Source organism: Suricata suricatta, chromosome 16, assembly GCF_006229205.1.
Source record: "Suricata suricatta isolate VVHF042 chromosome 16, meerkat_22Aug2017_6uvM2_HiC, whole genome shotgun sequence".
NCBI classification, from domain to species: domain Eukaryota; kingdom Metazoa; phylum Chordata; class Mammalia; order Carnivora; family Herpestidae; genus Suricata; species Suricata suricatta.
The window spans coordinates 49,493,053-49,504,503 of NC_043715.1; the positions used below are offsets into that span (position 1 = coordinate 49,493,053).

At 54.7% G+C, this 11,451-nt stretch overlaps 1 protein-coding gene across 1 annotated transcript in view; it reads right to left on the minus strand.

Annotated features, from left to right (window-relative positions):
• PRKD2 (protein kinase D2) overlaps positions 1-8,531 on the minus strand; it is a 35,191-nt gene extending 26,660 nt beyond the window's left edge. Inside the window, exons 1-3 of the mRNA XM_029924325.1 lie at positions 7,597-8,531; positions 5,326-5,464; positions 7-74 (exon numbers count right to left, since the gene is read on the minus strand). Of these exons, the coding sequence (XP_029780185.1) occupies positions 7-74; positions 5,326-5,464; positions 7,597-7,836 (447 nt within the window). The 5' untranslated portion in view covers positions 7,837-8,531. The remainder of the gene's footprint in view (positions 1-6; positions 75-5,325; positions 5,465-7,596) is intronic.
• Positions 8,532-11,451: the final 2,920 nt, after the last annotated feature.

The following is an 11,451-nucleotide window of genomic DNA, read 5'->3' on the forward strand; positions in this document are numbered from 1 at the left end:
GAAGGCCGGCGCCCGGTAGGAGTGAACGGTGAGGGCGTGGGGGCGGATCTGGAAGTCCTCGAAGGTGGCCGAAGCTGCAGGCAGCAGGGAGAGGCGGAGGGTTGAGCCGGGGCAGCGAGGCTGTTGGTTCCTGGGTTTCCTTCTCACAGTCCTCCCCGCTGCAAGGTTTGATGTTGCCTGCCTTCATTCATTTACTCACATACCACACTCTCCCTGGGTTCAAATCCCAGTTTCACCACTCGGCAAAACACCGATGCCGATGCCGGCGACTGGGGAGTCGTTTTGTGGATACAGAGATACAGTTTTGGAGACGGCTGCAGGGCAGCGCGAATGGAATTAACACTACCGAACAGGAGACGCGAAAAACGGTTAAGACGGTAACTTTTATGCTATGAATATTTCACGGTTAAACATTTTAAAATAAAATTTAAAAATACAGATGCCTGGGTCTCAATCCTGAGTCTCTGATCTACCTGGTCTAGGATAGAGATCGAGCATCAAGAGATAAAACAAATACCTATGTATCTCAACGTTCTCATTTTAAAAATGGAACTCCAGCACGGGCACCCAGGTGGCTCAGTCGTTTAAGCTTCGGACTCTTGATTTCTTGATTTTCAGTCAAATCATGATATCACAGTTCGTGGGTTCGAGCCCTGCACTGGGATGGGGCTGTGCTGAGAGCGTGGAGCCTGCTTGGGATTCTGTCTCCCACTCTTTCTGTCCCTTCCCCGCTTGCTCTTTCTCTCTCTCTCAAAATAAATTTAAAAAAATAAATAAGCCTTATAATGTGCTAGGGACACCACATAGAACAAAACGAACTCACTGCCTGGCCTCTAGTAAACGGGGGGCAGACCCTCAAAGTCAAGAAAATATAAGTATTCCTATTTAACAATCACCCAGTCTAGCAGTTACCTTGTGCCAGGGACTCCTCCAAGTATTTAAAAATACTAACAAATTCAGGGAGACCTGGGTGGCTCAGTCGGTTGAGCGTCTGACTCTTGACTTTGGCTCAGGTCATGATCTCACAGTTAGGGAGTTTTTTTGTTTTTGTTTTTGTTTTTTAATTTTAGACAGAGAGAGAGAGACAGTGTAAACAGGGGAGGGTCAGAGAGAGGGGGAGATACAGAATCTGAAGCAGGCTCCAGGCTCTGAGCTGTCAGCACAGAGCCTAATGAGGGGCTTGAACCCATGAACTGTGAGATCATGACCTGAGCTGAAGCCAGACGCTCAACCAACTGAGCCAGCCACCCAGGCACCCCAGTTAGGGAGTTTTTGAGTCCTGTGTCAGGCTCTGTGCTGACAGAGTGGAGCCTGCTTGGGATTCTCTCTCCCTCCCTCTCTCTAACAAAATAAATAAATAAACTTAAAACCGTGAGATCATGACCGGAGCTGAAATCGGACGCTTAACTGACTAAGCCACCCAGGTGCCCCTATTCTCAAAATAATTTTAATGTTTTATTTATTTTAGAGACAGAAAGAGACAGAGCATTAGTGGGCAGGGGCAGAGAGAGAGGGAGACACAGAATCCGAAGCAGGTTCCAGGCTCCGAGCTGTCAGCACAGAGCCCGACGCGGGGCTCAAACCGACGAACGTGAGATCATGACCTGGGCCGAAGTTGGACACTTAACTGACTGAGCCACCCAGGCGCCCCTCAGATACTTTTTAAAAAGACTGTCAAGCAATTGTTTCCTATCTTAAAAACGGGATGGGTATTTATTGAGGACCAACATAAGTCTGGGACTCTGAAAGACTCCGTTCAGCCAAAACAGACACTTGCATGTTCTCATTTCATGTTCTTAGTCTGCTCAACACTACTTTGCATTTTTCCCTAGGATAAAATTATATCCTATTTGTTTGCTATATATATATATATAGCAAATTGTGTATATATGTTTATGCAATATCTATATTCCAGAAAGAAGTTACAGCTACAAAATATGTGTGTGTGTATACACACACACACACACACACACACACACACACACACAAAACAGGGTAGAAGTCAGTAAGTGCTTAGGAGAAAAATTAAGCAGAGAAGAGAGAAAGGGAAGGTGATTAAGGAAGGCTTCTTTCAGAAGGTGTCATTAGGGCGAAAGCCTGAGGGAGACAAGGGTAGGAAGTGTGCAGGTGTCCAGGAAAGAGCACGCCCAGTGTCATAAGAGTACTTTTTATAGATTGAACCATCCAGGTGCCCGTTTATCAATTTGTTTTTAAGGGCCAAAAGAATTAATATATGGAAAGCATTGAAAACAGTGTTCTTTTATTATTACTATTTTTTTTTATTTTTAAAAATGTTTTTATTTATTATTGAGACAGAGAGAAACAGAGCATGAGTGGGGAAGGGGCAGAGAGAGAGGGAGACACAGAATGTGAAGCAGGCTCCAGGCTCTGAGCTGTCAGCACAGAGCCCGATACGGGGCTCGAACCCACGAACCGTGAGATCATGACCCAAGCCGAAGTCAGCCACTTAACCAGCTGAGCCGTCCAGGCACCCCTTATTACTATTATTTTAAGGTTTTGCTTTTAAGTAATCTCTGCACCCAATGTGGGGCTCAAACCCACAACCCTGAGATCAAGACCTGGGCTGAGATCAGTCAGACGCTTAACTGACAGCCACCCAGGCGTCCCTTAAATTTTTTTAATCAAAAATTGTTTTTCAAATGGTGCTCTTTAAACAGAGCACTTAGAAAGTGTTCAGTAACCGTTAGTTTTTATTTTAGAATGATTTTTTATTGAAAAAAATTTTAATGTTTTATTTATTTTTGAGAGAGAGAGAGAGAGAGCATGAGCAGGGGCGGGTCAGAGAGAGAGGGAGACACAGGATCCGAAGACTGGCCCCTACAATGATTTTTTTTAAGTTTATTACTTTATTTTGAGAGAGAGAGAGGCAGAGCAAGCGAGTGCAGGGAAGGGGCAGGAAGAGAGGAATAGAGAGAGAGAGAGAGAGAGAGAGTCCCAAGCAGGTTCTGCACCTTCAGCTTGGAGCCTGATGCGAGGCTTGAACTCACAAACTGTGAGACCATGACCTGAGCCGAAGTTGAATGTTTACCCGACTGAGCCACCCAGGTGCCTTGTTAGCTTTTAAAGTTTCACTTTTAAACTAACTCTCAGTCTCTTTTCTCTCTGCTTCCCTCCGAAATTCACCCTACTGTTGAGCTATTTTCCTGGTTATTGTGTGACAAAAGGGGTCACTCTTCTGGGTGCCAAGTACTGTTTACACACATGGGGCAACGCTCATGAACAAGTCAGATTTGCACCCCACTCTCAGGGAGCTGTCATTCTTTTAGCCAGACAGACAAGAAACATGCACACACAAATAAACAAGGGCATTTCAGACACGGGAGGAAATGGCATTTAAGCTCAGATTCAAATAACAAGAAGGGGCTAGCTGTGAGGAGAGGGGGCGGGGCGGGAGGCAGGGGTACGGCATGCAGATCCAGAGACGGGAGGCAGCCTGGTTTGTTCAAGGGACAGAGAACAGGCAAGCTCGGCCAGATCAAAGAAAAGTGAGGACAGTGTAACAGATGAATTGAGGAAATGGCAGGGATGGATCATGGACACCCTTAAGACCATTTGGGAGGAGTATGCATTTTATTCCAAGGGTAATGGGGAGCCATGGGAGGATTCTGAGCAGCAAAGTGTCATGAGCTACTCCAACAGCAGAAGGTGACAGCCTCTTGGACCAGAGGAGGTAATAAGAAATAGATTCCCAATGGGGCGCCTGGGTGGCTCAGTTGGTTAAGTGTCCAACTTCAGCTCAGGTTACGATCTCAAGGTTCGTGGGTTCGAGCCCCGCGTCGGGCTCTGTGCTGACAGCTCAGAGCCTGGAGCCTGCTTCCAATTCGGTGTCTCCCTCTCTCTCTGCCCCTCCCTGACTCACACACACACACTCTCTCTCTCTCTCAATAATAAATAAACATTAAAAAATAAATTAAAAAAAAGATTCAAGATGTATATTACAAGTAAGACCAATCCGTTTGATGATAGGTCAGTGTAGGGTGAGAGGAAAGGAGGGGGTCAAGGGCGCCCCAAGGTTTGGGGTCATGAACACCTGGGTGAATGGTGATGTCCTTCACTGAGGTGGAGAAGACTGCTGGAAGAAAGGAAGAAGAAATCAAGATTTCTGTCTTAGGCAGGCCCTAGCCTAGAGACACCAAGTGAAAGTGCCAGGGAGGCTGCTCCAGGACCATGACCTGGATTTAGGGAAGGGAGACCAGGAGGAATAAAAACCCGAGTTGCCAGCCTATATTGAGGGTATTTGAAACCTGAATAAAGTCACAGGCGGGGGTAGTGTCCAAACTTCTGCTAATTGTCATCCATCCACTCAACCCATTTTACTAAGCCTTGTGCCATGCAAGCCTTGGGGGTGGATACCTCCCATCCCCCACCCTCCTTAAAGAAATGGGGGGGCCCATCCACTCCTGTGAGGTGCCCAGAGCTAGCTCATCTCTAAAATGCAAATGGCCAGGGGCAACTGGGTGGCTCAGTCCGTTGAGCTTCCAACATCAGCTGAGGTCATGATCTCGCAGTCCTTGAGTTCAAGTTCCCGCATCAGGTTCTGTGCTGACAGCTCGGAGCCTGCTTTGGATTCTGTGTCTCCCTCACTCTGCGCCCCCCCCCCCTTCATGCTCTGTCTGTCTCTGTCTCTCTCAAAAATAAATAAACATTAAAAAAATTTTTTTAACGGGAATGGCCAGTGGGTGGCTCTATTCTGGCTGAAAATACAGGCAGGCTTCATCTAACCTCACAGAGTCTGACTCCATTTAGGATTCCGTGAGAGGAGGCACGGGCATCGGAACACTGTCCACTTGGTATCAAACTATAACACACGCCTAGAAAAGGATACATCTGGTGCGCGGCTCAGTGAACTGTCAAACTGTACACACCTCGCCCGCCACCCACATCTTGATATAAAAATGCAAGTTCAAATCAGTCCCCAGAAATCTCCCTCCCGCCCCACACTGTCGTCTCCGAAGGCACCCACGTTCCTCCCTCCTAACACCCTATGGTGATTGTATCCGTCTCTGTGCTTCCTAAATGGAATTGTAGGCATGTAGTCTGATGTCTAGCAGCTTTCGGCTTTCGGCATTAGGTCTGCGAGATTCACTCACGTTGGCGGGTGCACACACGCAATGGATTTTCCCATTCCAAGGCCCCATTTGTGAAAGCTCCAAAGGGGATTCCAATTTGCTTAGAACCACCGCCCCGCCTTTAAGAAGCCGGTTTCTGGGCCCACCACTCCTCTCCCTCCTCCAGATGTCCCGCCCACCTCCGTCCGTTCCCCACCCCTACACACACACACACCCCTCGTCCCCCACCGCTCACCCGACAGCACCACCTCCACCAGGTCGCCCTCCTGGATGTCTCCGACCGAGCGCACCAGCTGCAGGAGGTTGGTCGACGTGGGGTCATGTTTGAAGAGAAGGATCTTGTCATAAAGGCCGTAGAAGCCGCACTCGGGGAACTGAGGGGCGGGACAGGGAGGCGGTGACCAAAAGGCTCCGGGCGGGCGGGCTGGAACCCTCCCAGGGCAGGCTCGGCTGTTTCCCCCGGAAACAGAGACCCCGCAGCCCTTGCTTCCTGCCTCCCTGGGGCAGGGTGCCAGGGCCCCAGGTGTGCTGGGACACAGCGCCGCCGCCGCCAAAAGAGTTTGGTGGCCGGACTAGGAAACTAGGGTGGGAGGGGGAGTGGCTCTGGGAGCGTGGGCATCTAGAATTTTCGGGGGGGGGGCGCGGTGAGGGGCTAAGTGAACACCCCCTCCTATGCTCCCCCCCCTCAGCTTCCTTCCTGGATCTATTGTCCCAGTTACCTGGCTCCTGGCCCAGCACTAGGGTGGGGCCAGCTGGGAGATGGGGGCTTAGGACATCTGGGGGGTGGGGGGGGGGGGAGGCGGGAAGGTTAGGGCTCAAGGGAGCTGGAGGGAAGGAGGGTGCCCCCCCACCGAACGCCCCAGGTGTCCCGGTCCCTAGCTTGGGCTGGGGTGGGGGGGCAGGAAATGAAACCTGGTAGAACAGAAAGTGAAACTGCCCAGGTGGGGCACTGGAAAGAAGGGAAGGGGCCCGCCACACCTGGACAGGGAAGACCCGACAGAACCCGGGAGAGGCCTGAGGGAGGAGGCAGAAGGTGTGAGCGCTGGGCAAATTACCCCCTGGGGCCAGTCTGCCCTCGAACCTACCCCACCCCCACCCCGTTTTCTCAAAGAGCCGTTGGGCTGAGTTGGGTGTGAAAACTGCTGGGCCTGTGGGTTTGGGGATTTGGGCGGAGGGCAAAAGCAGCCCCCTGAGTTCCTGTCGGCTGCGAGAGGGTCCACGGGAGACAGGGGCTGCCTGAGCCCTGCCTGCTTGGTCCGGGGCCGGGAGCGGGAGCGGCGGGGGGGGGGGGGGGGGGGGGGGGGGGGGGGGGGGGGGGTCGGTGCAGGGAAGAGGGCCTTTCTCTAGGTGACAGTTTCCGCGTCTGTAAAATGGGGGACTTGGCTCAGTTCCTGTGGTTTTCTGACGCCCAAAGAATTCATTATCAGGGGTCTGAGAAGATTCTGGAATATGGACATTTTGGGATTTCAACATGTTCACATGATACTATTATGTCTATCTATCTTAGGGTAGAGCATATTATAGGTTTCAGGATTTCACTACTCCAGATTAGCACAGTCTGGTATGTTCATGGTCTAGAAATCTAATACACTGAGGATTCTAATATTTGAATACCTTACCATTAGGATTTCAACAACCCAGCATTCCAAAATTCTAACATTTTCACATTCTAGGATTCCAGCAGCCCAGGAATCTAACATTCTAACATTTTTACAGTCTTGAACTCCAACAACAAAGAAGCCCACTGTCCTAACTTGGGACGTTCTAGAATTCACGCACTGAGTTCCACCTGATTCCCTCTCTGCGCGCCCCCCCCCCGCCCCCCGCCACCAGATCTCCAGCTTCCCACCGTGGTGGGGTTGGGGAAGGCTTGTTTTAATAGGCCAGCATCAGACCTGAGGGGTGGGGACACTATGATTAGGAGAGGGGACAGAGTCCTCAGAGCCTCTTGGGGTTCCAAAGAGGTGCCCGCGCCTCCCCACACATCTCAGGCCGGGGGAGGGCAGAGATTGGGCTCGGAGACCTCACCTGCCCCTGGCAGCTAATGTGCAAACACCCACACCGACACATGTCACCATGTCACCCGATCGCCACAGCCAGTGCAGCTCCAATTTCTACTGTTTCCACCAAATGGGAGGTCCGGGATGGGCTTGAATGGGGAGGTCCCCCATCTGCTGATCCCACCGGTCCCTTCCTCCCCACTTCTACACCTAGCTGGCCTCCCCCTTCCTCCCTGCTGGCTGCAGAAAACAACAACATACAGGGACACGCAACATGGGGAGGCCTCTGGAGCACCCCGCCCCTGCCGGGGCCTCCCTCAAAGGGAGAGTGGGGTGAGGAGGCAACGGGGGGCTAAATGCCCCATCTCCATCTCCCAGCCGTCCAAGGTTGACTCCTTCTTCTCTCTCCCCTAGGCCAGGCTCCAGGCCACCTCGGCCAGCGCCCCACTCTCTCCAGCCCTCTCCCCAAGCTGGATGGGAGAAACCCTGAAACCCTGCACCCTCACCTTCTGGTCCACGATGGAGCAAGCCAGCTGTTTCACATGGGCCAGCTCGGAGGCAGTGGGCAGCAGCACAAACTCGCGGGTCAGCCCGATCTGGATGTGGAAGGACACCCCGGAGCTCGGAGCTGGGATCTGGGCCAGCTGCGGTGGCGGCGACTGCAACTCCAAGCCGCCAGGGGTCGGAGGAGACCCAGGCCCGGGAGAGCCTGGGAGCCCGACGAGATGGGAGGGGGAGGCGGCCATAGGGGGGAGGCCCGGGACCGGCCGCCCGGTGCCCACCCGGGATCCGGCTCAAGGAGCCCGGGGAACCCGGGTCACTGGATCCGAGGGAGCTCGTAAGCTGGTGGTGGGAGTGCGGAGATCCCGGGGCTATGAGAAAAGAAATCTAGCAAGTTGCGGGCACGCGAGGATGGCGGGACCCTGGGAAATTAGAGAAATGTAAGCTAGTGGGTCACACGCCCGGAATCATAAAGGAGAAATCTAATGGTTTGAGGGACCCAGAGATGGAAAGATTCTAAGAAATCAAGAAAAATCTAGTAGGTCGGGATCTCAGGGATCAGGAGAGCCCAGGATCCAGAGACCCCTTGGGGAGAGAAAGGCTTGAGAGCTGTCGCGGGGAGGGGGGCGGGGGGAATCCCAGAATTCAAAGGCTCTAAGAAAAGGATTCAATTAAGAAGGTGGCCCGAGAGGATTCACCAGACCCAAAGGTGGAGGACAGGAGTCTCGGAGTCGGGGATAGACGGGCCCACGGATGGGCAAAGGGATCCTGAGGGCCGGGGTACTAAGGAGGGTATCTCACGGGTCTCAGAAGTTGGAGAAAAGTTCGGTCGGGGGCCGCGGAGAAGGGGGCGTTCCCGGCGGCGGTGGAGGGGGGGAAGGGAGGGTCGCCCGGCGCCGGGCGCCGGTGGCTGTTTCTCCCCCTCCAAAGTTTAACTCTGCGGCTGCGGCCCAGGAGGAAGTGTCCGGAGCGATGGCACAGTCAGCCAATCCGCGCGGACCTCGGTGACGTCAGAGATGGGCGGAGCCTCCAAGGGTTCGGGGGCGGAAGGAGAGGGAGGGCCGGGCACCTCCGAGTGGGGGCGTCACCTGCCCAGCCTGGGTACGGGTGTCTAGGGTGCGAGATGCGGAGCAGGGATCCGGGACTGATTCCTGCCCCCCAATACACCCAAGTCTGGAAAGTTAACTATTTCCAGAGCTGGAGAGGAGGGGCGAGCCACCCTCATCCCCTCCGCAGATCCTGGGGGCCCGGGCTGAGCAGGCGCCTGGCCCTTTAAGGAAGGGGGCCCGTCTAGCCAGACCTGCATCCGGCGCCCACCGCAGGGGAAAGGGTGGGAAACTGGTGTCGGGGCCAGCCCGCTCTGGGATCGCTAGGCTCGGCCTGCCTCTTAGAGCGTCGTTCCCCCCACCCCTACCCCCCATCCCGCCCAGGAGAAGGGGGTACTATAGAGACCCCACCCCAGCCCATTACACTGGCGGCAAGACTGAGGCCTCCAGAGGGGCAGAAGAACCTTGACTCATGTCTGTGTCTGGCAATCTTGGCAAGGTGCACAGAGAAACCTGGAGGGCCAGAACTGGATTATCTGTGCAGGGGAGAGTCAGGCACAGGGCCCGCAGAAAAGGGGTTTGGTTTCTTTTCATCGGCTTACCACTCTGCCCCAGCCCTCGAGTGGAGAGCCACAGATCTAGGGGTGCCTGAAAGGGCCATAACAACCAGGGAGGACACCCCCCCCCGCCCCCACCGGGCAGATGGAGACCAGTTTGTTCTGGGACACTGTCCATATGTCCGTCTCTCTGTGTGACTTTCGGTGAGTGGCTTCTCCTCTCTGAGCCTGTCTCTCCATCTGTTAGATGGGACTGTGACAGGACTGAGAGGGTCTTTGAGGGGATTCGTGACACACAGCTGAGGTCTAGTAGGTGGTGGCTGTCATTGTAATTTGCAGAGACAAAGGGGTGGGCACCTCGGCCACTGAGGTGTTAAAGAGTATGTTCATGTGCTCAGTTATCCCAGGAGGCACTGAATGCCAGCCTACTATGCACCAGGCTTGTCACAAACCAGCTCTGCCAGCCCGTTCAGGAGCTAGACTCGATTTCTCTTCCCCAGCTAATAAGTTGCTGCCATTAGTTTACATTCAGGAAACTGAACCCCCCAGGGGCAGCATGACTTGTCCAAGATCACCCCTGAAGCTGCCACCGCCCCCACCCCCTTCACTGAAGGTTCCTGAAGGTTCGATGCCTGGCTTGGAGCTCCAAAGACATCCCAGCTGAGATGGGCCCCCTGGCCTCCTGCATGGCAGAGCGGCAGGGCTGGCTGGGGATGGGGGCCTCGAGACGGCCCTCCCCCTTCCTGCTCAAGGGCTGCTGGGGGCAGCTGAGGTCGGCACAGTAGTGACTCTGCCACCACATCCGGGGGCTGGCTGGGGCTGGGGAAGGAAGGAAGTCTGAGGCTGGAGTGAAAACCCAAACCACCACCTGGGGAAGCTGCTCAGAGCCCAGAGGGATGAGGGGTGAACAAGGCCACGTGGAGCTCACAGTTAGGCTCCTGTCAGTGTCACCTGATGGCCATCTGCCAACCTGCATCCTTCTTTGAGGGTTCCTGGGCCCCGAGAGGGGCCGGGTCCTATTCTGGGCACCAGGCCGCAGCCCTTGACAATCCAGGGGGTGGGCATTAGCGTTATGCCCATTGTACAGACCATGCTGAGCCCCAGAGATGCACAGAGGGAGTCCCATGGGACCGGGTACAAATTCTGATGACCTGTTGGGAGGCCTTGAGCAGCCCCCCACCTCCGTCTCACTTTCTGTAACTTGGGCTAACGACACCGGCTTTTTGAGGCTGTTGTGAGGACCCAGTGAAATAGCACTGAGGAACTTATCATGGCGTCTGGCTCCGAGGTGCGTAACTGACCACTTGGATCAGGACCACCTCGGTCAAGGGAAGGGGCTCAGCAGGGCGCAGGCCGTCGTGAGGGACCCACCAGCAGGGCGGAGGCATTCAGCAGGGCAGGCCCCAGGCTCTCCCTTCCCACTCCATGTTGCCTGGGGCTCCACAGAAGCCTGGGGGGCCTCCATGGGGAGGGGACGGCAGGGCAGGGGTGGTGGGGAGGTTAGTCCTCAGGATGAGCTCTCTGGCCTCCTACCATCCATCAGGCATGGGGCGGGAAGCCTCAGGCTGTCACATCATGTCCTATTTCTCAGGCCTCTGCCCCCAGGCTGCTGCTGAGGCCCCTAGGGAAGGAGTGTGCTTAGGAACAGAAAGGAGGGGCCCGGGGAGATTCGGTCCTGTGCCCCCATTTCCGGCCCTCCACCCACACCCCGCCCAAACTCTGGGTCCCTCTCTGGCAACCCCCCTCAGCCCTACCACAAAACCCCAACCCATCATCCCCTCCCTGAGCTCCACCCTGCCCAGGCAGAACCCAGCACCCTCTCCCCAAGTCCCCAGTCCCTGTGGCCCCCTCAGCAGTCAGCATCACCACCCATCTTACTCCAAAGGGTTTATTGAGACAAGTTTCACATCCAAGTCCAGGGCAGAGGGGATGGGGCTTATAAACAGGAACCTTGAAGGGGGCCCTAGGGCTCAGGGTGGAACCCAAAAAAGAGTGAAATAAATAGACGAAGAGAGTGGAGGACCGGAGAGGAGACACAGACTATCACACAGTGATAACAACATGGGTGGGGGCGGGGCTCCATGAAAATCCCATTTATTTATACAGATATACAGGGAGTTGTGGGGGACCCGGGGGACCCCCTCCAGCCTCCAGACCCCAGGGAGGGGTGAGAGAAGGCCCTCTCTCCCCATGGGTGACCCCGTAGGGGCTGGGGGGCTGCCCTTGGAGGAGTGCTGGGGGGGGGGGGCGGGCCGCC